Source organism: Drosophila yakuba, chromosome X, assembly GCF_016746365.2.
Source record: "Drosophila yakuba strain Tai18E2 chromosome X, Prin_Dyak_Tai18E2_2.1, whole genome shotgun sequence".
In the NCBI taxonomy this organism is placed as follows: domain Eukaryota; kingdom Metazoa; phylum Arthropoda; class Insecta; order Diptera; family Drosophilidae; genus Drosophila; species Drosophila yakuba.
In genome coordinates, this window is record NC_052526.2 from 20,916,961 (window position 1) to 20,943,328 (window position 26,368).

General features: G+C 42.2%; 2 protein-coding genes and 2 non-coding genes across 9 annotated transcripts; 2 read left to right on the plus strand and 2 right to left on the minus strand.

The window, feature by feature from the left end:
* Window positions 1–4,188: 4,188 nt before the first annotated feature.
* Window positions 4,189–10,829, plus strand: LOC6526161 (phospholipid-transporting ATPase ABCA3). The gene is made up of 10 exons (XM_002101937.4): window positions 4,189–5,154; window positions 5,218–5,361; window positions 5,704–6,996; window positions 7,073–7,452; window positions 7,596–8,048; window positions 8,117–8,457; window positions 8,541–8,864; window positions 8,965–9,313; window positions 9,563–10,312; window positions 10,382–10,829. The coding sequence occupies exons 1-10, from the start codon at window positions 4,282–4,284 to the stop codon at window positions 10,560–10,562; spliced, it is 5,088 nt and encodes a 1,695-aa protein (XP_002101973.2). The 5' UTR covers window positions 4,189–4,281; the 3' UTR covers window positions 10,563–10,829.
* LOC6526162 (phospholipid-transporting ATPase ABCA3) lies at window positions 10,647–26,264 on the minus strand. 6 transcript variants are annotated; one of them, XM_039375928.2, is made up of 14 exons: window positions 26,171–26,264; window positions 25,134–25,348; window positions 19,320–19,604; window positions 18,609–18,674; window positions 16,583–17,171; window positions 15,087–16,511; window positions 14,688–15,024; window positions 14,255–14,622; window positions 13,343–14,195; window positions 13,138–13,288; window positions 12,904–13,080; window positions 11,898–12,671; window positions 11,643–11,831; window positions 10,647–11,243 (listed from the first exon to the last, which is right to left on the minus strand). In XM_039375928.2, exons 3-14 carry the CDS (start codon window positions 19,529–19,531, stop codon window positions 11,189–11,191), a joined length of 5,196 nt encoding a protein of 1,731 aa, XP_039231862.1. In that variant the 5' UTR covers window positions 19,532–19,604; window positions 25,134–25,348; window positions 26,171–26,264; the 3' UTR covers window positions 10,647–11,188. The 6 variants fall into 6 exon arrangements, with proteins under 6 accessions (XP_039231862.1, XP_039231832.1, XP_015046656.1 ...); XM_039375898.2 differs by having other exon boundaries at window positions 26,052–26,198; XM_015191170.3 differs by lacking the exon at window positions 26,171–26,264 and having other exon boundaries at window positions 25,134–26,013.
* Window positions 24,016–24,110, minus strand: Trnay-gua. Its single transcript has 2 exons — window positions 24,074–24,110; window positions 24,016–24,051 (listed from the first exon to the last, which is right to left on the minus strand). It is a non-coding gene; the product is annotated as a tRNA-Tyr (tRNA).
* On the plus strand, window positions 24,286–24,393 carry Trnay-gua. Its single transcript has 2 exons — window positions 24,286–24,322; window positions 24,358–24,393. It is a non-coding gene; the product is annotated as a tRNA-Tyr (tRNA).
* Window positions 26,265–26,368: the final 104 nt, after the last annotated feature.

Consider the following 26,368-nt stretch of genomic DNA (forward strand, 5'->3'; position numbering starts at 1 on the left):
CATCATCTCGCTCTTGCCCTCGCTACCGCTATGCCCTGCTACTATACCCCGCCCTCCCCGCCACTCATACACGATTTCAATGCCAAGCCAAAGCAGCTGTTTCCAGCGTGGATTTTGTTGTTTTGGTTTTTTGTCGCGCTCGCACGTGCGCGATGGTGTGCGTGTTTGTTTTGTTGGCGGCAAGTGCAACGTTTATAAATACCGTACAATTTTAGATAGCGCTGATAGAACGAATTGAGAATTATAGCGATCAGCCTTATAATTGTAGTGCTTACTTCAACCTTTGTACACACATACACATGTACGAAAAACCTCAGAAATACATATGATCTATGTATGAATATATTTATGCATGTAATAGAATGTACACACAACATTGTTTCTAAAACACATTGAATTCATTCTGATTGAAGAAATACATATAATTTATACTTCCTTAAAAAAAAAACATATACGTCAGTTAGCGTAGCAGAAGCAATATAAAAATAACTTATTCCGGGTGTGTCAGAATATTACATATTCAATAAATATGTAAGACTGCATACTTTTAAACAACCATACAAAGGTGAGTTAGTCAAAGAAAGCTAAATAAGTTAATAGGTAACAAAGTTAAGGATGCGCTGGAGGCCCAACAGACTCCTGCATACCCTGCATATTTACCACTAACGGCACTTACTCACGCCGGAGTAAAAAGAAGAAGACGGCTGGCAAAGAAGAAGAAACTGCAGAAACGCCAGTTAAAACAAAGTTAGCAGCGCAATGATTTTAATTGGGAATCGTTTATGGGACAGAGATTTTTCTAATAAGAATGAGTTATTCGGTCATTAGTAAGGCTATTAGGGTTCCCTCCCGCTCATAGTGTCTCCCACTCCCTCGCACTCTCTGCCGACTGCATTCTCTGGCGGGGCCTCTCTTTTGATACCCTATATGAAAGTTATTAATATGGCTTCCCTATTTTCTCTGAAACTGATATATCCACTAGGTGGCTTTTAATCACATTAGTTTACATTACTTCACATTTTCAAAAGTTTTTCGTAGGGTACTTTAGAATTCCATCCGAATCCGTAGATTTTCTTATTGTTACATTTATGTACATATGTATGTACACACATACATACATATATAGGCAGTGGTTGTTGTCATGAGCAACACAGAACGAATTTTTCAAGTTCAACATGTCGTCGCTTATTTTAATTTTAATCACACAACACAAAACATGAGCCGTGGTTATTTCAACTGTTGTTGTGGCTTTTTGTGTTACATTTTAATGTTATGCGGCCTTTGTTTGTTTGTTTATGCACACAAAACATTCATAAAAGTGCCCCAGGGTGGACTTCAATTGTTCCTAAAATGTAAGGTCATCATGCTGTGCAGTTGATAGGAAATTATTTGGGGCAACTAAAATCTGCACACAGGAGCGTTCGGAACACATATAATTAATATAAATGCCTACAATTTGAATACCAACAATAAATCATACATATATACATATTCATAAATGTGTATGTATGGGTTTTCCGAAATCAAGCAAAACTGAGGTATTGAAAATTTGTTAAAATAAGAGGAGAATTTTTCAAGATTTCCGGAATCTATTCCCTTCAAAGTCCACCCCAAATCACGCATATTTTATGGGATATTTCTTGGCTTTCCTTATTTAGACTTTTGGGCCCTAATGTCCTCTATGAGATATTATGTGCCATGCACACACACTAGCACATATCCAAAGATAACTGTAATGTTGTAATGTAGTCCATTTGCGACAAATATGCGCACCCAAAAAATGCTCCTCGGACAATGGCTGAAATTGTTCGCATATTCATGACCGAATTACCCACATACGGCTGGCGAGTGAGCGAGAGGAGAGACCCTCCAGAGGAAGCGAGAGGGAAGACGAAAAGGGGCGCGTGGCGGGGCGAATGACTGGACACAGCAGAACAAACAAAACCATTGGCAAGGCACGCAAATCTCGGCTATGACCAAAATATTTGCCAAAGTTCGTCGAGTCCTAAAAAATCTGAAAAAATTTACACTGAACAAAAAATTTCAATGTCACCTTGAAACGTCAAAAGTTTGAGAACAACTTGCAATATATGTATGCTTACAATTACTTGTATTTAGTAAAAATCATTCATAGTTTTAAAACATAAAATACTTTGTTTTTCTGATTTTGACAACTTAATACTTTCGTAGTTACGTGAATGAGTAATACTGACTAAATCATTTCAAATAACACAAACTTTATGCTACAAAACTTGGCTATCTTAAACAAAAAAATTCGAGAATAGTAAAGTCTAAAACATTTTTATACCCGTTACTCATAGAGTAAAAGGGTATACTAGATTCGTTGTACATATGTAATATGTAAGAGGCAGAAGGAAGCGTTTCGAATATTATAATATTATATAATATATATTTCTATCGATCTGTAATACTACTTTTTGCCACGCCCACCCCAACGCCCACAAACCGCTCAAAACTGCCACGCCCACACTTTTAAAAAGGTTTTGATATTTTTTTTACATTCTTGTTAGTCTTGTAAATACCTCTCGATTTACCAAACGCCCACAAACCGCCAAAAACTGTAAGTGTTGAAATTTCTCCTTCGCACTTCCACCAGCTGCGTAAGGGGTATTAGATAGTCGGGGAACTCGACTATAGCGTTCTCTCTTGTTCGAAATTGTTTTTCTGCGGCTTGTGAACCTTAAATTAGATAAGTTTTGATTTGATTCATACCGACAGACGGATGGACAAACAAACGGACAAAGTCGAAACCGAAGCAAACATATAAATCACTGATTTCGAATTTTAATACAATATTGTACAATACAAAAATTTTGAAACGCCTTTTTGGAGTTTCCAAAGAATATTTCCCATATTTTATTTAAATCTAAAATGTTTTCATATTTTTTTTGAGTGTGCGAGTGTGTAAAAAAGCGTTGCCAAGAAATCAAAGTGAGAGAGTTTGATGACGACAACGGGGGGATGAAACCAGGCCGGATATATTAGCCAAGGCAGGACAGGGACAGAATCATCGTTTCATTTTGCTGCCTGCGTCAATGGCAACAAATTTCATGTAAGTCCTTTCCCAAAAAAAATGGAGGGGATTCACTCCATTGACGATGGGCAACTAATATTTGCCAAGCGTAAAGTAATAAAATATTTCTTTGGTCAATAAATGCAATTGAATGTGAGGCCCAGAGCCGAAGACACGACTCAAATGGAAACGAGTCCAAAAGCGCTAAGGGCGCAGATACAAATTAAACGAGTTCAGTGAAACCCACGAACTTGACATGCCCTAGTAAATAGAACATTTTGAAAAAAGGGTTCATCAAAATAAAACTGAATCATATGCAGGAAAGTAGTAAACAATACATTTTGTACAGATCAATGTTTAATTTTTATATATTATAAATACTCTCCAAACATTTATGTACTCCATTAAATATACTCCAAACAGTTACAAGATATTTTTTTGAGAATTTAATAGCCATAAACCAACCTATACATCTTTTTTTGTTTTAGTCGCGTCCAAAATACCGGAGTCGAATTAAACTAAAGTGCACAAAAACAATCAATTATAAGGAACTCAACTGCAAGTGCAAGTGAACTGACTTTGAATTTTAAAGATAAAATCCTGTCATCGCCCTCTTTTCGCCCCCCATTCCCCCCCTCTAGGACCTTATAACTATTTTTTCTCATTTTCCTTTGGAAGCGCACTGGTGTCATTTTAATGCCCACTCCCTCGCTTTTCTTTCGGAGGAATATACGTAAAAGCTTTTATTGTCATTTGTTTGCTTTAGAATGCAATAAAAATGTTATGCCAAAGGATAAATAAATACGCCTGCATGTTGCCAAAAATCAACATGCGACTGACACGATATATCTATCGCCCTATACTATATGCATGGTATGCATTTGTATATATGTATGTATAAAAAAGAGGCCATGCAGCAAAGATGACCATCGAAAGCAGCGAAAAAGAGCGGATATGAAAATTGTCTGTAAAGGGACTTCAATGGAGAAGGGAAGGGCTATCAAAGGTGTTGAAAAATAGCAACAATAATAAGAAGGATAAATATTATATCACACAGCTGCGTGTCTGATCTGCGTGTGCTAATCATTTAAAGGCGCAGTAAATGGTCAAGAATAATATCTTTGGCTGCTATTATTGTTTAATTTTCTTATTTTCAACAAGGTTCACACTTAATCGCAGTAGCCTGCTGGCACTAAAGGCAAACGTAAAATTTATGGAACCCGAGCCCATCTGAAAACCCTGGAACGATGACGGTGCGCGGCTACATCCGCAAGTTTTTACTGATGAACTGGAAGAACCACAAGTTGCAGCTGGCCAATCCGTTGGAACTGCTGGTCATAGTACTGCTGCCGCCATTGTTCACACTCGTGGCGGTGCTGATGCGGTTCTTCATACCGGTGGACTCCCGATCCGATAGGGTGTACGATCCGATCGACCTCGACCGCAGCTGGATGCAGATGGTCGATAGGTTGCAAAAGGCGCGACAGGTGGCCGATCAACACAACGTGAAGGGGAACCCGTTCACGCCCCATCTGGTGATTGGCTGGGCACCGAAACGCTACGGCATATTCCAGGCCATGATGCGCAGGGTCCAGAAACAAGTCGAGCCGATGACCATGGTGGGCTTCGAGGATTGCGAAAAGATGCGAGAGTCGGTGATCGAGAACAGCCTGTTCGCGGGCCTCTGTTTCGATGGGACTCCCTTCATAGAGGACCAAGTCTTTGAGGAGGACACCTTGGAGACCTACTCAAACATTCAGCCGATGCTCAACTACACGATCCTCCTGCCCAGCGAACTAAGGCAGCTGGACGGCGACTTTCGGATGGCCAATTGGATGACTCTGTACAATGAAGATCCGCACACCTTTGTGCTGATCCGACTCAACCAGCCGTATGAGGGCGGATTCGTTGGATATGTTCGCGAGGGCTTCATTCGGCTCCAGAAGGCCGTCAGCGAATCCTTCCTGGTCCTGACCAGTCACAAGTCCTTGCCGACCATTCAGATTAGACGCTTTCCCGTCACAGGCCGCAAACAGGATCCGCTGATGGGTAATCTCGACTACGGCATGTCCTTCATAATCATAATTGGGTTCCTCTTTCCCGCCCAGCTATTCGTCTGGGTAAGCCGAAGACCTCAATTCCGTGGCTTAAAGCTCTTTTAAGCTTCTTGTTTTATCTTTCAGCAGGTGGTATCTGAGAAGCAGTCCCAAGTTCGCCAGTTTCTGATCAACATGAACATTGGCAATCTCATTCACTTCGTGTCGTGGTACCTCAAGGGTTTGATATACGAGATGCTAAGTTCGCTAATCATTGCAGCACTTTTGAAGGTAGGAAACATACAATGCCCGAATAAATCCATTACTATAGGGTAAATTAATAAACTAAGATTTTTAGACGATACAGTAAAGAACGTCAGAGATTTGCTAATAATAAATGTAGCAGCAACGGGTAGCTGATAGTCGAGAACCATAGCTAGACGGGTAGTGAAGTTCAATGCGGTTAGAAATTCTCCCTTTGACCAGTAAAATACACAATCATCTTGCAAATGATTTATCCCTAGTTCTGACTTTTTTGTCATTAGCCCTCATGCAACTCGACTTACATTTGCAAAGAGGTTCGAAAGCAGATATTATTTTAGTTCGTATTATTCTAACTTCTACACCCTTCAGATAAGATGGGACCAGGACCACGGGGTGCTGACCCAAACACCCTGGTACGTACTGCTCCTAGTGCTGTTCTGCTACAACTGCGCCGCAGTTGCCTTTTCGCTAATGGTGGCAGCGTTTTTCCGGAACGCCCTCAACGCCGTTCGGGTGTTGACAATCTTGTGGATAATGTCCTACGTGCCCACCTTCATTCTGTCGAACAGCTTGGAGGGGAATATACACGCCCTGCGCTACGTGTCGTATGTGCTGCCGAATGTGGTGGCAACTCTGGTGTTCGAATTTCTCATCGAACGGGAGTCGATCGTCCATATTACGTGGGAGGACTCTGGGTACGCCCTCAACTATGACGGCGGTCCCATAACGGTGACCTCGAGCACCTGGATCTTCATGCTCAACTCGTTGGTTTACTGCGGGATTGGCCTCTACGTGGACATGTGGCGAGGTGGCGACCGTTCCGGCAAGAAGATGAAGAAACCCAACCCGGATGCCGGTGTACATGAAGATCCATACCACGAACGCGGGGACAGTTTCACTCATCAGGGTCAGGCCATTGGCGTTAACTCCACGAAGATCTATGAGGTGGAACCCTCCCATCGCCGCTTCAAGCTGAAGATCAAGAAGCTGTGCAAGCGGTTTGCGGCAAACGATCGTCCGGCATTGAATCTGTTCTCGTGGAATGTGTACGAGAACGAGGTCACCGTTCTGATGGGCCACAATGGCTGTGGCAAGAGTACACTGCTCAAAATTCTAGCCGGCTTGGTGGAGCCCAGTCGAGGCACTGTGATGATATCCAGCCACAATATACAGACCGAAAGGAAGGCGGCCTCCATGGAGCTGGGCATCGCATTTGGCCTGGACATGCTACTGACCGGCTTCACTGTCATTGATTATTTGCGTTTCATTTGCCGAGTTAAGGGACTGCACAATAACATCGAGATCGATGGACAGTCCAACTACTTTCTTAACGTCCTGCAAATCGGAGACCTGAAGACCAAGCGCATCCGCAATCTCACCGATCGTGATTTGTGCCTAGTTAGCATTTGCTGTGCCTTCGTCGGCAATAGTCCCATAATCCTTATAGACGACGTTCACTCCGATCTGGACAAGCGCACGCAGTCGCTGGTCTGGAACCTGATTAACGAGGAAAAGTCCAAGCGCACCATTATCCTGGTGTCCAACTCGCCGGCTCTGGCCGAAAATATTGCCGATCGAATGGCCATTATGTCCAATGGGGAGCTCAAGTGTACCGGAACGAAACCGTTTTTAAAGAATATGTACGGACATGGCTATCGATTGGTGAGGATTTGAGTTCTCCTATTCTCCTATTCCTGCAGCATTCTACAACTCGACATTGATTACCTTACAATTCCAGACCTGCGTCAAGGGCAAGAACTACAAAATGGACGAACTGTTCGGCATGATGAACAGCTATATGCCCAACATGAGTATCGAGAGGGATATTGGGTACAAAGTCACCTTCGTGCTGGAGAATAAGTACGAGGATCAGTTCCCTATGCTGATCGATGATTTGGAGGAGAATATGCAGGAACTGGGTGTGGTCAGTTTTCGGATTCGGGACACGTCGATGGAGGAAATCTTCTTGCGATTCGGATGCGAGGACAATGACCAGAGTGGCGCCTTTCAATCGCACGAAAACGCGCAAATCCTGCTGGAGGAGTACTATTCCGCCCTGGCGGAGGCCAATGAAAAGGGTCGAAGGACTGGCTGGAAACTGTTTTTTTTGCATGGCAGGTATTTGCAAAACAATATTCTATAAAAGTTATATACGTATATTTTAACAAGAGCTCCATCAACATTTATACTGAGCCATTCGGCAAGCCGAAGCTTATATACCCTATATAATTAATACATTGTCGAAAAATTACAAATGCCAGGGCTGTGATCTACAAACGCGGGATTGCGGCCTGCCGACACTGGATCGTTTTGATTTTCGAAATTCTGGCCATGGCTCTGGTGGCAGTGTGCACCTTCTCCAGCATTTTCATCTACGGCAAGAACTATGAGTTGGCACCGCTGACCTTTAACCTCAGCCAGCTGCGCATGGTGGACGCCTTTGTGGAGCTCTTCTCCGAGGAGGAGGATGTCAAGGACATGCACGCCTATTATACGGAGCTGCTCTATTGGTATGACGCTCATGTGGCGACGCTGACAAGGAACCGGCATAACGCATACGCCCTGTTGTCCCAAAACGAGTTCACCTCCCATGTCAACTCCCGCTACATCTTCGGAGCCACCTTTGATCAGAAAATCGTCACCGCCTGGTTCAACAATATACCACTGCACGCTGCGCCCTACGCCCTGAATATTGTTCATAATGCGGTAGCCAGGTGGGTTATATATAATTGGTTGAAGATATCACAGATAATAAACATTTTTTCCATACCATATGCGGCAGGCACTTGTTCGACGAGGAGGCCACCATTGATGTGACTCTGACGCCGCTGCCGTTCCGGACGACCATCAACACCTTTCCGCCCAGCAGTCATACCTTTGGTAGCTGTTTGGCCTTCGGCATTTGCTTCGTGCTGACCTTTATATGGCCAGCATTCTCGATTTACCTGATCAGCGAGCGTGGAAGCCTGCTGAAGAAGCAACAGTTCTTGGCCGGAGTCAGGGTGTGCAGCTACTGGATGTTTACGGTGTTGTATGATCTGTTCTTTCTGCTGATCTTTTGCGTGTGTGTTGTGGCCATGGTGGCCATATACGAGGATCCCAACCACGACGTTAAGCTTTACGGTAACATGTCATTTTGTTATCACCACTGGACTTGGTAGATATTTACCACACAGCATTCTGATTGTGCCTATCGCCATTCACAGGTTACATATCGATCACGTTGATGCTGGGAGGATTGTGGGTGATCCTGCTCGCGTATTTGATGGCGAGCATCTGCCGGAATCCGTGCTATGGGTTTTTGTGGCTGTGCGGGATTAACAGTATTGGCCTCGTCTGCTTCTCGCAGTTCTATAAAACTGATCGCGATAATATGCTCTTCGAGCCGACCTTTTTGGCCATGTACACGGTTGCCACAGTAATATGCAAGCTTTTCATGGTCTACGAATTCAAACTAATCTGCACGGATCCCGTCGTAAAATTCACCTCCGAAGAGGTATTCAAGTGCAAAAGCACCCCCAATTGCTGCAGTTGAGTACGATTCCATACAGGAAACACACTATTTATGTCACTTATCACACTATACTAAAATAATGTTAATTGGTCCTTAATATCCCTGATATGTTATAGTAAAAACGGACTACGGCACTTCCACCTCGGGCATTTATCACGATCTGGTTGTACTGACAATAATTGATATCATCCTTCTGGCCTGTTTTTTTGTCTGCGAGTATCATTCAATCTTGGGTTTTGCCGAATGTCGTGTGGCTTCCAATAAGACGGAATCGTCGAATAGCAATGAAGAAAACAGTGAGTTCCCTGGCCTTTTATCTCAGGACACTGCGGCCCTGGCAGAAAAAGAACAGGCTAGGAATTTGAATGAAGAGGAGCGCAGCAAATACGCTGCTATCGGTATTGGGATTGTTTCGAAATATCGACAACACCGAGTGCTCAATGATCTGGACTTCACTGTGGCCAAGCAAGTATTAGTTTAGGAATTGCATTTCCCATTTAAACACCTACATAGAAGTATACACGATTCGCTGAAAAGTATATATATTTTTGATCCGTACATATGTATGTCCGATTTAACACTGTGCTTCAGAACATTGCCAAAACCTATAGATAGATAGATAAAGAGCGGGTATCTGATAGTTCTGTAACCCGGCATAAGCAAATATACGGCTTTTGCTCCATAAAATAAACGTTAAATATCATTTGTACGCAGATCGGAGTGCCTGAGCATCACTGGAGCGAACAACTCCGGCAAGACTACGCTGCTCAAGGTGGTGGTCAATGAGACGAAGATGAACGCTGGACAGCTCTGGATCCATGACTGCTCGGTGAACAATCACCCACTCCGCTGCTACCGGATGGTGGGCTACTGTCCGCAGAAGGACAGCCTTCCGGCGGAGTTTACACCCCGCGAATTGCTGTACATTCACGCCCTGTTCCAGGGCCACAGGCACCGCATAGGCCGCGAACTGTCGGAGGCGTTGCTCCGACTGGTGGGACTAACCCCTTGCTGGAATCGGTCAGTGCGCATGTGCACCACGGGTCAGATCCGGCGACTATACTTCGCCTACGCCGTGCTGGGAGCCCCGGATCTCATCTGTGTGGACGGCGTGCCCGCTGGACTGGATCCTACCGGCAAGCGAATCATCCTGATGATGACCTCCACCATGCAGGCGATGGGCTCCAGTTTCTTGTACACCATGCTCACGGGTCTGGACGCCGAGCGACTGTCCCCGCGCACGCCACTTCTTTTAGAGGGCCAACTCTGGATGATACGGCCCATGGACACGGAGAACGAGAACTACAAGAATGGCTATCAGCTGGAGGTTCGATTCAAGAGGAAGGTCAATCCCAATGTCAGCATGTCACGGGCCACCTGGAACCTAATCAACCACTTTCCCATGTCACCGAGCAAGAAGTTCAGTGCCTTCATGGAGATCAAGTTTCCCGAGGCCGTGCTCAAGTAAGTTTAACCTCTGGCTCTTCGCAGCGGGAATAGATGAAACTCATAAAAATGTTGTTTCAATTCCAGAATCGAAAGGGAGGACTCGATGGTATTTCAAATGCCGTTGGGCACCACCACCTTCTCGGACATATTTCTTACACTGCGAAAAGATGCCTTCGAAATGAACATAGAGGACTACTTTATCACACGCAACATGCTCGTGGGCTTCCAGATCTTTACCTATGATCAACATCAGGACAATCCATAGGTTTCACAGTTTCAAGTCAGTTTTAAACGATTTAGTAAGATGCATCGAATTGCCCTGCCGGATTTAAAAAGTTAATACAATAACTATAGTTTACATTTAGATAAAATTTAATTCAATAGTATAATATTACATTTATACAGTTTACATTTAACATAGTTTGTAAATTCTCATATGTATCGTAGAGTTTGTGCCACATTTAAATTGACTTATTTACACGCTTTGGTTAGCCGGTCTAAGTACATCGAAATAAATATACATATTACTATATGCAACAAGTTTCCTTTGGGCGCTGGGAATAGTTTCGGGCCTAGTCAGGCCAATACTTTTAAAATAATAAATCAAAACTTAAATGATCTTGGGAACTTATCGTGCAAATCAAGCATTCATATACTATGTACACACATCTGTATGCATACAAATTAAAGATCTCTCGTCGTGTAGTGTAAATTTCGCTAGATGATCACAATGAAATAAGGCATAATCGCTGCTATCTATTGTCAGGTCGAACTTAGAAACTATTTGTTAGCTGTTCAGGCATTGGCGTTGTTTTGGTATACAACATTATTTTCTGTGAGTGTAAGATCAGGTCAAGTTCGGATCGTAACGGACCCGTTCAGGTAGTTGGTTCAAAACTCATTAGCTAGCAGGCACTTGCACAGCTTCCTCAATTCCGAGAGGCGACTGGATATGGGAGGGACAGATATCAGAAGGAAAAAGAAAGAACAGACATAACACGGTTAGCATCGGCGGCGGTTAACGGCGGGCGTTAGTTAGTAGAATATTGTTAGCACTTTAAGGAATATGCGCATGCAACTGAGTTAGCTTGTTACATTAAGGTTAGGGTGTTGGCTAAAACTACAAACAAAAAATCATTGGGCAGAATTCATAAATGATAGATGGACTACTCCGGGTGCTGTCGTGCATGAGAAATAGAATGTTCTGGCGGTGCTCGGTTTGATTAGGTGCTGGCAATGCGATGCGATGCGACAGGTAGGTGATGAAGCCAGAAAGCAAGAAGCCCGTTTAAAAGCCAGGTGGTGTTATCAACTGGGTGGCGGATCTTTTTGGGGGCTAGCTCACTGATTGGCGCGCGTATCCTCGCGCTGGTATTTCGCGAATTCCAGAAAGATCTCCTCCAGCGTTGTTTGACTGACTGAGTAGTCCTCCACATTCAGCTGGTCGCGATTGCTCTCCATCAAGCCGAAGATGCGCGACCATTTCACCCCAGTCAGTGGAATGTAGAACGTTAAAATGCCCTGGTACTCCTCTCTTTAAAAAAAATGTATTAAATACAAAAACAATGAAGAAAAACCCCTAATGAATAATTTAACTCACTGCAGAATAGAATTAGGATATTCGTGCTCCACGAACTCCTTGACGGCATCTATGTCCTGCTGGGCCATTTGGGCGGGCACGGTCTGCTCATCCGGATTTCGCACAAAGCCGCCACTTAATCTCGCTTGACGCAACGCCTCCAGATTGCGGCGCACCTTGATCTTAAGGATAAGGCCTTTGGAGAATTTATTTTTCAGATGCTGCGTGGAGCCAATGCATTTGAATTCCCCGTTCACCATAATGGCCAGTCGCGTACAGAGTGCCTCACACTCCTCCATGCTGTGGGATGTAAGCACAATGGATTTACCCGAATCACGGATTCGGCACACCATGTTCCATAATTGGCGCCTGGCAGCCGGATCCATGCCAGTTGTAGGTTCATCTAGGTAAATAACGGACGGACTTCCAATCACAGCAATGGCCGTACTCAACTTGCGCTTATTTCCGCCACTATAGGCGTGAGTTTGTTTATCGATGTGCTTCATAAAGCCAAATGACTTGGCTAGATCCTCGGACAACTGCCGGATGCGAGATTCCTGGACACCGCGTAACATGCAGAAAATGCGGAGCACCTCGCGACCGGTCAGATCGTCCAAAAGTGCGTCGAACTGCGGACAGTAACCGATCATCTTGTAAATGCTGTTCATGTTCGACTCCAGGCTCAGACCTTGGACGTAAGCGGCTCCCGAGCTAATACGCTCGTCGCCGGTCATCATCTTAAATGTGGTCGTTTTGCCGGCTCCGTTCACGCCCAACAGCCCAAAACATTCGACTCTGTGGAGGGGAAAAGCGAAAAAAGATCTGTGTTAAAAATCAATCTTAATACAAATGCAATACTAGCATTAAATAAATTTAATGTTTAAAAAATGAATAGATATAATAATATAGATGGATACAGTTCCATTTGTTGCTTTCAAAGCCTCTAAATGTAATTGTATACAATTTAAGTAATTCCTTGTTTTTACTTATGGGTAACAGTTAATTAAAACTAGCATATTTAACTTACTCCTGTACGCAGAGCGACACCTGATTAACGGCCAGAAACTGGCCGTAATACTTGGTGACCCGGTCCAGCACCAAATTCTTGGCGGCCAGCTCATTAGAGGACATCTGCAGAATTCGCTCCCGTTCCTTAGCAACATCGTCATCCAATTGACCTTCCGCTGGTGGCGGTGGAGGTTTACTGAAAAAAGATAAACATCGTTAGACGGAACACAATTCCGGAGTGGCAATAACTTACGATAGCAGTTGCCGGATTTTAAACATCAATTCGTTGATCAATCTAAACTCAAGCACAATAATGATGAGGAAGAAGACGACGCCGGTAACGGTCATGTACACAGTCTCGGGCAGAACTCCAGGCTCCTCCCAAGCGAAGTAAGGCTTAATGTCTGGAATTGGAGGGTTAAAGTAACTGCTCTTAAGAAGTTAAGTCAAATACTCACTGCAGCATTGTGGCACCAACTCGCAGAGCAAAATGGGTGGAAGAGCTCCCGCCTTGGCGCAGGCATTCCTTGTGGCTGTGTTGGTGTAGACCTTATTTAAACTCATGGCAAGCGAAAAGTGTGGAAAGATTCGGAAGATCCAACCCAATATGTCCGCAGTATCCTTTGTATCGAATAATTCCGAGGACATCACCACGACCACAATGAAAAGGGCCATGCCGCAAAAGATATTAACAATGGATACCCTGGCAAAACCTGTGGCCGGTTCACTAAAGAACAGCGACATAATGTAGATGAAGGGCAACACGGCGAATCCAAAGAGCAGCAACAGTAAATAGTATCTTCCCAGTTCTCCGAAACTAGATAGTCCGGACTCTTGGAAACAGACAATCGTAATCACCACGATCAGAGCCGTCACAATGTAGGATGCGAAATCGCAGATAAATTGCGACAGCCAGAAGGTCCAAACTTTCACGCCGCCCACAAACTGCAGCAACTTGGCTCTAGACTCTCGCTCCTTGATCAGAAACAGAATATATATGGAGCTCACGAAGCACATGCAGAAGCACAGATTGGAGGCCAGCTGGGTGCCCAGATTATTGCCCGTGCTCAGCTGAGAGAGCAACGTGCTGGTAGTGTAAGGCAGTGGTGCATTTGTCACCTGGATCTTCACCGATGAACCAAGAAGCTTATCGGCAATGGCATTGTGGACCATGTTCACAGTCAAGGGAGCAGTGTGCAGCGCTTGGTTGTTTAGCCAGGCAGTGATGTTGGACTCGGTTATAGTGGCGGCCACCAAATAGCGCGAGTTGATGCGCACCTGGATCGTTTTGCCAAGTTCCAGGATGTAATCCTAAAATGAAGATATTAATGCTTAAGAAAGAGCAAAGACAAGAGTTAAAGATAACCTACCTCAAAGCCCATGTTGCCCGTTAGTTCCAGACCATAATTACTTCCATAGGATCGAGCCAAATTCTCGTATTTGTTAGCTATTTCAGAGCTGCTCGTTCCGTTTGCATTAGACCGATCTAAAACAGTTACAGCCAGGGGATATTGAGTCAACGAAATCGTAATGGGCTTTAGTTCCTGGAAAGTTCCTTGCGTTCTAATGATCAAAATGGTGACAACCACGAAAAAGACGGGCATAATGTTTTGGATGAGCAGTAGCAGCTTGTTGCGCCACGTATAGAGCAACTTTTTCAGCAGCATAGCCTTCCATTGGTTCGATAGCAGCTGCAATCCCTGGAGCAGTCGTCGATTCTCCGAGAAGATGCCGTCCGCTGCAAACAGTTAATTGAGCTTATCAAGAGTCCAAGATCCTAGATCGAGTTCAAACACTGCTTACACTGAACAGATTCGTTGTCATCCTCGCCACGGAATCCGCTGCCTCCGTTCATAATCTCATGTTGGTCCTTAATGTTGCCGGTATTGTCCTTTTCTGCGCCAACCTTCATGAACACCTCCTCCATCGATGTGATGCCCACGCCGTAGCCATTTAGATGCAGTTCGTCTGATTGTTCCTCCAGTTGTCCAAACATTTCCTCAAATTTGGTAGAGGCACTATCCGGCAGTTGATAGGACAGTTCCGCGCCAATATCGCACTCCGGCTTCAAGCCCGGAATGTACTTGTTCAGAAGAGCAGTCACCTCATTCGTCTCGCAGTCATCTCGTTTCACACAGATCTTGAAGGATTGTCAAGTTTGATAAGTACATGTAACTTAAACAAATTACGATTTCTACTTACCAATCGGTAGCCCGATCCATATTGCTTCTTCAGGAAAAATGAGGTTCCTTGGCACTTTAACTCGCCGTCGCACATGATGGCAATCCGATCGCCCAGCACATCAGCCTCGTCCATAAAATGAGTAGTTAGCAGCAGGGTACGCCCCACCTTCTCCTGCTGCAGCAAATCCCACAACTGCCGCCTGGCCGACGGATCCATTCCTGAGCTCGGCTCGTCGCACAGCACCACCTTTGTGTCACCGCAGAGGGCGCAGCAAACGGACAGTTTGCGTTTCATGCCTCCAGAAAGTTTAGATGAGGCCACATTCGCCTTGTCCTCCAGCTCGATCATCTTCAGATACTTTGCCACCTCCTGCTCCACGGCCTTACCGCGCAGTCCCTTCATCCGACTGAAAAATCGAATGTGATTCGACACACTCATCTCATCGAAAAGGACGTTGTGCTGTGGACAGATGCCCAGGGACATGCGGGCTCCTTCGATATTGGTGCGGATGTCACTGCCGTTTATAATGGCTGTTCCGCCCGTTGGCGGAAACATGCCCGTTAGCATCGATATGGTCGTAGTTTTGCCAGCTCCATTGTGGCCAAGCAGAACCGTTATCTCATCCTCAAACATATTCATCGAAATGCCTTTTACGACCGTTTTATCACCAAAGCGCTTTTTGAGGTTTCGCACCTGCAGGCCGATATGCTTGCCCTCGGGTTCCGTTTCGAAGGCCTTGGGATCGCGCCGCTCCACATGCCCATTTGGTATGTCTTCCACGCCCGTGTACTCCCGTTCGCCGCACCAAAACTCCCGTGTGAACGGGAAGTTCCAGGGTCGAGGCACTCCAAAACTACCCGGCATCACTTGCTCAACGTACAGGCAGATAATCATGTAAATTACGCTCGATAACAGCATCATGACCATCACGGCTCCCAAAGTCAACGTGTCGTCCACGGAAACCGGCGTGAAGAAGTTGCTCCACTGCAGACCCTCGCCCGTTCCCTCGAAGCCCAGGATCAGTTTGATGCCAAAGCCCATGGCCGTGTTTGAGATCAAGCTCCAGCCCAGCTTGGCAGAAAGACTTAGGTCGTCATAGCTATTTATGGTAAAAGAATACGGAATGTAGGCGATGAACCAAATTAGGCCCGTAACGGCGGCCGCAGTGCTCGCTCTTGAGAAGAATGTGGCCATCATGAAGCAGAAGCAGATGCTCGATATAATGTATATAATCAGAAAGAATAGCAACGCCGTAAAATTAGCATGCGTCAGTACGGCTACATCCTCAGTCCAATTGATTTTAACCAGAATGGCAATCAGAATGGCCGATATGGTCAGCATGATGAAGGACTTGACAAACCAAGCGGTCCAATGGAGCCAGTTGCTCAGCCCCATGATCTTCATCACCTCCTTGAGCTGTTTCTCCTTCTCGGCGGTGATGTACTGCAAGTGAATATAATGCCGTGAGTGGAGAAGGTATTTTCAATAACCACAATCCCGGCATTGTCACTTACCTTGGTGATGTACGTGCATGGGTAAATAAAGCTCAGCAGTATGATCAGCGACATTATCGAGGACATGCCCTCCAGGAGAGGATCAAAGATGTAGGCGGGAAACGGATAGCGTTGCATCACCACATTCGGCAGATCCTGTTCCCCGGACTTTTGCCTTAGATAAGCCATTGAAAGGCTGTGCTGCAGGGGCAGGAAACCCTCTCGCAAATAACCGGGCGGAATGCCACCGTCTTGGTCTCCTTCGTTTCGCGGTCCAGTCAGATCGATTGTGGGAAACAGTCGCATCGTTAGCCAGGTATTCGCAATGGCCATCGTCGCCGTTCGCAGCTCCGCTGGAAATCTCAGTGCGAAATGAAAGTCATCGGGTAGGGGGTCATTCTCCGTTAGACTCGCCCAGGCATCGTCGAACTGGACGCCGGCAAAGGCGTTCTTGCTGACCGTATCCAACTCCAGTTGGGCTGCATTTTCCGATTCGCAGATTTTGGTCTTACCGAGGCTCTGCCACGCCTCTTCCACCAGTTTCTTCAGCACGGGATTTACGGGCGAGTAGCACAGGGTGAACTCAAACTTTGAAAAGCCGCCATTCGCCCTAAACAGTGCAAATCAAACTACATTAATATAAGTTTTGATAACGTATTAAACATATATGGTTAGTATTTAAATGAATTACTGTAAAGATGGAAGTGCAGGACTATTATTGCAGGATTTTACTATATTATTATAATTACATCGATTCCTAATCGTTTCGACAGTGTCGCTTGAAAATACATAAAACATATCTGCAAGCAGTGCTTGAAAATATTATTTTAGAAAGTTACTAGGAACTTTAAGAATATAGTCTCACTAAGTTCAAAAGTTTGTCGCTTGTTTCGAAATTATTAGAAGCTCTATGTTCCAAATATTGTAATGGGCAGATTACTACACCGTTTACTTATACTCCTTCTTGTTGTAGTGTTAACCACTTTTTGAAATATTACATAACTGCAAAACAACATTATTTCGATTTAATACACCATTATAGTAAAGGCTCCCTTGACATTAATACTTTTTTGTATTATTTACACTTGTAAATATGTTTTGTGAATTAGGTTATTTTTGTTTAAGACGTGCAAGTGAAGCATTCTTAGATGTTGCATTTTGTTATTAGCTTTTGTAAGGGTGGTTGGTTAAGTTGGTTAAATTTGTTGATAGATTTGTGTTCTGTGTTGTTTTTATACCCGTTACTCGTAGAGTAAAAGGGTATACTAGATTCGTTGAAAAGTATGTAACAGGCAGAAGGAAGCGTATCCGACCATATAAAGTATATATATTCTTGATCAGGATCAGTAGCCGAGTCGATCTGGCCATGTCCGTCTGTCCGTCCGTCTGTCCGTCTGTCCGTCTGTCCGTCTGTCCGTCTGTCCGTATGAACGTCGAGATCTCAGGAACTACAAAAGCTAGAAAGTTGAGATTAAGTATACAGACTCCAGGGACATAGACGCAGCGCAAGTTTGTCGATTCATGTTGCCACGCCCACTCTAACGCCCACAAACCGCCCAAAACTGCCACGCCCACATTTTTGAAAAATGTTTTGATATTTTTTCATTTTTGTATTGGTCTTGTAAATTTCTATCGATTTGCAAAAAAACTTTTTGCCACGCCCACTCTAACGCCCACAAACCGCCCAAAGCTGCTACGCCCACACTTTTGAAAAATGTTTTGAAATTTTTTCATTTTTGTATTGGTCTTGTAAATTTCTATCGATTTGCCAAAAAACTTTTTGCCACGCCCACTCTAACGCCCACAAACCGCCCAAAGCTGCTACTCCCACACTTTTGAAAAATGTTTTGATATTTTTTCATTTTTGTATTAGTCTTGTAAATTTCTATCAATTTGCCAAAAAACTTTCTGCCACGCCCACTATAACGCCTACAAACCGCCAAAAACTGTGTTTAAGACTCTCCTTCTCCCTTCCACTAGCTGAGTAACGGGTATCAGATAGTCGGGGAACTCGACTATAGCGTTCTCTCTTGTTTGATTTGTTTACCTCCGTCGATTGGGTGCAATCAGCGCTATGAGCTTGCCAAGGTAGGACGACCTATGCAACGAATGTCTTCAGGTTTTGTGGCCAGAACAAGACAAAAAACATTTACATATGTATATTGGATGTAGGAAAATCTAAAGGGGTGTTTGCACTGAACAATCGTAAGCAAAAGTATAAATTCGCAAATAAAGCCAATCAAGATAGGAAATCAAGATAGGAAAATAATATCTATTTTGTATGCGTTATAATAAAATCGTATGCGCAAAACAGAATCTGAACAGCAGACTAGCAACGTGAAATTATATAAAAATAATAACAATAATAATGAAATGTAACTTAATAAACTTAGACAGGTAAAACTTGTAACTTGGGCAATCGCAAATTGTAAAGCTCTAGTAAATTTAAGGCTTATAGTAAAACCAAAGACATTAGTTTAATTATTATAATGTCTTTGGTAGATCTGATATAAAAGCATAAATTAGCATTTGTGCAACTTAATCAAATTCGTTTAAAAATTCTGTAAATTAAGAATGAAGCAAATAAAGCAATTACTCAACGAAAATAAAAAGTTAATTTCATTTACTTAAAAAGCGAAGTATAAGCCAATTTAATTTATGCGAGAAATAAATTTCTGATAATGTATACAATGAAATAAAACAAGTGGAATGCCAGGACAAGAAGCACAGATATCCAGATATCTTGGTAAAAACTCACTGCAGCAAACTGAGATCTGTTAAATTCTGAGGATCATAATACTTGACTCCTTTTTGCTCCGTATCCACCAAGGTGCGGACCAAAACGAGGAGCAGGGAGAATATAGCCGGCAGCACCAGCTCGATAACCATCTGCCACTTGTGGTTCCATTGGAGGGTCCAGTTCTTCCACAAAAGCAGCACAAACTTATCCCAGTTTGTGACTTTTGCCATTTTGCAAATTTGTTCGATTGGCTTTTGGTTTTTCAAAGATTACCTTGACATTAAAATTGGTTAAAATATGGATCTGTAAAAAAAAGAAAAATAATAAAATACATATTTTTGGTAGACAAAACTTTTAAGTTGTTGTCCTTGTTTATCAATATCAACCAAAATAACAGAGAAATACCTAAGAAATTCATTTTGCTATTTTTCTTACGGGAAATTGTCAATGCTTTTAATATATGTAATTATACTATATTTTCAATTTTCAAACATACAAAATTGATTTGTTTATTGATTATTGTCGACCTCAATTTAGACTTTTAATTATTTATAACACTTGTATGTTAGAGTAAAATAAAAACCGAAATTAATATGAAAGGATGATCGCATGGTAAATCAAATAATTGTTATCTAAACAAACATACAGTAATTATATTTATATGTTTACGGAACTAAACGCCACTCAAGCTAACCCCGTTCTAGAGTGGGAATCATTATACTAGTAAACAACAATAAATGCTTCATTGTCAAGTGCTCTTTCGATCTATGCGTCCTATGTCTGGTATAGCTATCTAATCTTCGCCGCTGATTTTGGATTGAAATGGCTGTGTCCAAGGCTTAAACACACTTTTAGCGAAAAAAATAATTCATAACCCTTCTAACACCATTGATATTTCGCGGTTTGCCCTACTAGAACATCGACATTCCTAGAAATTCCATAGTTAGTAGTGTTTTTATGGACCTATTATAATTTAAGTGTACTCATAACATGTACCTAAAACCACCAATACTGGGTAAACGATATACACGGGTAATTAGTTATACAACTACACTCGATACTCGAACATCAAAAAGTATACTAGATTCGTTTAAAGGTATGTACTGGTAGAGGGATCCTATAAAGTATTTATATTCTTGCTCAGGATCACTAGCTTAGTCGACCTTGCCAAGTCCGTCCGTCCGTCCGTCCGTCCGTCCGTCTGTCCGTCCGTATGATCGTTGAGATCACGTGAACTGTACTAGCTAAAACGTTGAGAATAAACATGCAGATTCTAGAGACGCCACGAAGCTCAAGTTTGTTTGTCAAAACTTGTTTACGCCCACTATGTACAACCCACCACAAAAGCCTTTACCGGCCATGCTTAATATGAACTGAGTAATGGGTATCTAAAAGGCGCGGCACTCGACTATCACATTCTCTCTTGTTTTACTCCAACAACCTTCGTTCCCTTTAGTTACCTACCATAAATATACACACTTTATTGAACCTATTTATTGCTCTATTTCAGTTTGCATTATCAAATGCACTCAAAATGTCTGGCATTTTAATCTTTCTATGGCCTGATACCTTATGTGTCTAAAATTAAAGATCGTTATTCCCAAAAGTTTGCTTTGTTTAAATTCCCAGAGTACATATGTACATACATATGTATAACTCGGTTAGAAACAATTACTCTGTTACAATCGGATTCATTGGCAGCTGGCAGCTACCAACTGGAACTAAAATTAAAATGGATTCTATGTCTGGCAACTGGTTCTGATAAACATGAAGTGTCTGGGCGTCAATGGAAAAACTTGCTGATCTAAGGATGATTCGCATAAAATTAAAGTTGAAAGTACACACAATAAGATTAGTCGAAAGCTTCCGAGGAAGTTCCTCTATTATTGACGGAAATATGAATGATTCACGATATGTCTCTAAATAGCATCGTGGAAAATGTTTTTAGTTAATTAATTCTGTAAAAAGATAGGTCAACGTTTAGATTCAAATTTTTGGTTGACTTTTTGAGTTAGAAATAAATTATTTAATTATTTTATTCGAAGAAAAGAAAATGTCCCCTAAAATGAGTCATAAAACAAACTCACATGGGAATTTTTATATGATAACACACAAATCAACAATATAAGTAGAATGACAGCTTCGTCAAGTCGAAAGTTACGTACCCTTAACAAGAACACTTTAGATTCAAAAACAGGGAAACTATGATTTTTTGGTGGTCTAGTCGTCCGATTTGGACCAAATTAAAACCGAAATTATATTTTGTTAAAAACCTGGTGTATACCTCTTTATGATCTAAAACACCGAACGCGTTTAACTTATTTTCGATTATTCCTATAGCTATTCAACTATATGATAGGGTGGTCCGATCCAAACAGTTCCGAGTTATATACTAGCTGCCATAAACAAATATTTTTGGAACGTTTCACGCAGATAGAGAGATTATATGGCATAGAAACGGTCAAAAAGACAGACGGACCTGGCTATATCGACTCGGTTGCTGATACTGGTCATATATATATTATACTTTATATGGTTGCAAACTTCTACATGAAATCAATTTATACTCTGCATTTGAATACCCAAATATTATATATGAAAGGCATTGTTGATAGAGTATTCAAAGTTTTTATAGTCGTACAGATATATATTAGTTAAGATAGCGGGCACTACAAAAGCGATTGGATAAATTATATTCCTTTATTTCGCTTTTATCTCATTTTAAGAAAGCAGTTTGCCGTCTATGAATTGGATTGAACGTTTATCACGTATACGTACTGTTGCATCTGAGTAATTACTATTTTTGTTATTCTTGTTGAAATTATGTGGAAAAACATTTTTTTTTTAAATTACTAGTGTATGGTGTCAAAACTATCAATTCAAAAGCTTAATTTTATAATAATATTTTCTAAAAAAAAAAGAGTAGTAGTAAAAATTTGTTGTGTTTTTACTACTTTGTTCACTTCTTGCTACATTTGGCTCGCCGAAGCTAACAAACACTCATAGTTTTTATTGAAATTAAAAGTGGATTGTCAATCAATAACAGTTTCAACTTACACTGTTGAAAGCTGTAGGTTTTAGTTGTAAAGTTTACAAACCCCAAGGGCTTTACAGTCCAATTTGACTACCCTAATTCTTTTATTAAGTTATCAATATGTATCGATTTCGAATTATTTAGCTGAATGCTTGCCTTACTGCACAATCGATTGGCGTTTGATTGTTTGGAAATGCCAAGATACTTTGGCTACTAATGGCTGTTGCGAACCACCCGCTTATCCGGCAGAAGAGGCACTAACGCACAAAACCGTGTGGAACAGGAATAAACAGAGATATAGCGGCATAAATCCAGCAAGCGGCAGCGACAGGTGTACTAGCGATATGATAATCCGAGGGCGGATTGGGCAGTTGGCGATGGGTGTGGCATTTGCACCTGCCAAGCACCGGCACTTACCCGAAGCTTAGCCAAACAAAGAGTGTCACACAGCCGCGGCACAAAAACAAATAAAAAAAACAATCGGTCTGAATGGGTGGGCGGGAATTTAAGCTTGAGAACTGCGGAACTCGAGAACTCAGGAACTCGTCCAATTGGTAAATTGGTAAATCGGGAACTCGCGGACTCCAGCGGATACACGACCGTATCGGCGAGCGGACTTTTTCGAACTGAATCGCAAAGCGAGCCAATCTTCCTTTTTTTATCAATTGAACGCAATCTAGCCGTGTTCAATAGAGGCCAATAAAACAAACCGCATTTATTGTTTTGGCCGGACTGAAAAATGATAAGCCCAAAACTGACTTTCGGTACAAGCAGACATATGTCCGCGTTCGATTTTGTTGTTTGGGGGCAGAGATGACTGCGATCCCATAAAGTTTCAATATCGGGAGTGAATCTAATAATGGATTAACCGCTAATCGATGTCACTTCTTTTTATATAGACTAATTAAAAAGTTCATTTAATTACACGATAAAAACGGTGAACAGTTATGACTAATCCCAAAACCCTTAGAACTTATAATTCCAGTTAAACAAATGCAACACCTTGGTTGAGTCATACGGGACGCGTGGCCGTCCTCATTATCTTTGAGCCACTTATCGAATATGATCGTTTTTTGTGATTTACACAAGCCACTAGTGTCGTTGAATGACTCAAGTTAGTTTCGGTTAATTGCTTGTGTGGATTATGCGAATTTTGAGTGGTCATGTGAAGATAGTCAAGAAGTTAACTCTGGACTATTGCGATTAGGCAGAAAAACCGTGCTTCTAAAATCTTTGATTATATACGTAGAAATTTGCACGGGCACCTGCTCTTCACATATGTAGTTCTTATCGCAAATCAATTTGAAAGGTAACTATGACATCGACGAATTATATCGCTGCTTAAATTTATTGTTGGCTCGAGAGTTCATGCACGTTTTGGTCATAAAGGTTTGGATTAAACTCTACGTAATGGCCAGGTACAGCCAAACTTAAGGTTCTCACGACCTGGGAATGGATAAGGAATATGATACAAAGCTGTGTTAAAGCGTTAAATCGAGTTCCTCGACTATTAGATACCCGTTACTCAGCTAGTGATTCACATTAGCAAGACGTTTATAATAAAATATTCGAATATTTTATGATCAAATACAACGAAACTAATATTAATATTAATTAATATTACTCCTAATTTCTATTTACTCTTATTGCAAAAAATAAAATGAATGTGGAAAAAAAATATCCTTCGAGCCGGATTTGAACCAGCGACCTATGGATCCCTGCTGTTGTGATTTACCATCTACAGTCCACCGCTCTACCAACTGAGCTATCGAAGGGGCGATGGGCGCTGCGGCCGAGCAGCTAAACAAGAGCTACGAAAAGCGAAGCCAGACGAACTAGTAAAAGTGAAAGGTAAGCTATGAGATGCATATACCTACATATGTAGCTGGCATATATTATATAGAAATTTTATAATAAGCAATGTCGGCGGAGATAGAGATTTTGACACAACCTTCGATAGCTCAGTTGGTAGAGCGGTGGACTGTAGACGGTTGCATATTGCATTCAGAATACAAAGCAGAGATCCATAGGTCGCTGGTTCAAATCCGGCTCGAAGGATTGTTTTTTTGCCCCCCCTTAACCACATTCCGACATCCAGGGCGATCTTGAACCATAAAACCAAGTACATATTGGGACTCGAGGGCCCCCATAAGCAATACGATGCGGAATGTTGATATGGATTGTTTCGCAGAATGTACCGAAAGCAATAAGAGCTCCATCCATCACGAGGACCTTTCCCACCATCTGATTAATATGAAGCGATGAATCACCGAGTGTAGTTAATGGCGCCTGACATTTAAGCATGTGACGCACAGGAGCATTGTACTATCGCCAACTGATTGGGCCAATCTATCGGCTCATTTGGCATTTCTCGTGGAGAGTGGATTGCGGTGATAATAGTGACATTATCATGCCCCCAATAAGCCCACAGCACGGTACCCATTCACTTCCCAAGGGCCTGGAAAGCAATCTGTTAGAGTAGCCTGTTGACCGATACTAGAAAGTTTAGAAACTTATAAAGCTTACTTATCGTACAACAAACCTATGTAAAGTTGGCCAATTAGTCATACTAGCAATCTCATTGTAAGATCATGATCTCTAAACTAAGATAAGAATAGGGAATAATCTTGTTTTTGACTTTAAATGAAGAGTATACGGTATATGGGTATTGTACTCATGCAGTTTCGCAGTCAGAAATGTTGACTTTTCATTCATCCCCCAATGATCGTGAGTCACTTTTTAATAAAATGGAACCAGCCATGGAAAATTAGATAATTTTCAATTATTCTTGCACTTACCCCTTTGCACGTTTTGATGGCAATAATTGAAATTGCAACTCTGTTTGTTTTGCACTGTTTGTTGTTATTGCGATTAAGTGAGGGCCCACTTAGTGATAAAAATTAGATCGACATTGAGCATTACTGCATAATCGATTGCCAATCAAATTGCCGCAATTGCAATTAATTATTTATGCTAACGCGTTGCCCTTTTTGCACTCAAATATGCACTGTCACTGAAATTGAGATATAGTATGGATGGATTTATTACGATAACAGGGCTGCACAGCTTTAGTTCACAATCTTGAACCACTTTGATTAATATCCCAGGAAAATGAGCATTAATCATTATTATTTGCACATATAGCTAAAATCGATTAATAACCGCTCGGGTTCTGTATTTAAAATGTATAAATATATATATTATTAAAAGTTATGAAAGGATAAGCATAAAACGTCATATGCATGGGTTTCCCCGTTAAGGGTGTCATGAAATTCAAACCCCTGCGATCGCATTTAGCAGGCCTGGGAATTAACGGTCAAAGTTCAACGGCGGCACGCTCTAACTGTAGATGTGACTGCATCACTTGAGGATGCGCATGCAACACTTTACGCCCGGGAAAAATGTGTGTATGCACCGTTATACAGACAACTTTGGCACCTCTCATAGAACCGTGCAAGTGTGTGCGTGCGTTTTGGCCAACATATTTGGAAAACAACTTTTCACGGACGACGACAACAGCAACAACCGCGAACCGGCGAATCTCCTGCAATAACTCTGATTTCGCCCACTGTGCGGTCACCTAATGATTATTCCGCACAAACACCGCGATACATAAACAATATATACATATGTGCGTTGATCGAATATAGCGCTGTTATTAGTTTTTATCTCTTGCTGCGTCATTGAGTTGCCCAGAAGTTTATAGTTTAACGCACTTCTATTTGCTTTGTTTTATATCAATAATTTCGGTGATTTTTTTATTTGAGGCTGAACAGCTGTTGCCGACACACACACAGAAACACACTAGAAAATAATGGCAAAATAATAGTAGTACTTCTTACGCCGCCGGAGATGCCAAACAAAATGAAACGAACTGTTAGGCGGCAATAACATCAATGAGTGCGAGAGAGCAGAGCACGGAGCATTGCTGAGCAGTCAGATTTCAGCTATTGTCTATTCAGCTGTAGAATTTTTGGATGGCATTTTATATAATCAGTTTGTTAACGGGCTAACAAAATCGTTCTAAAATATA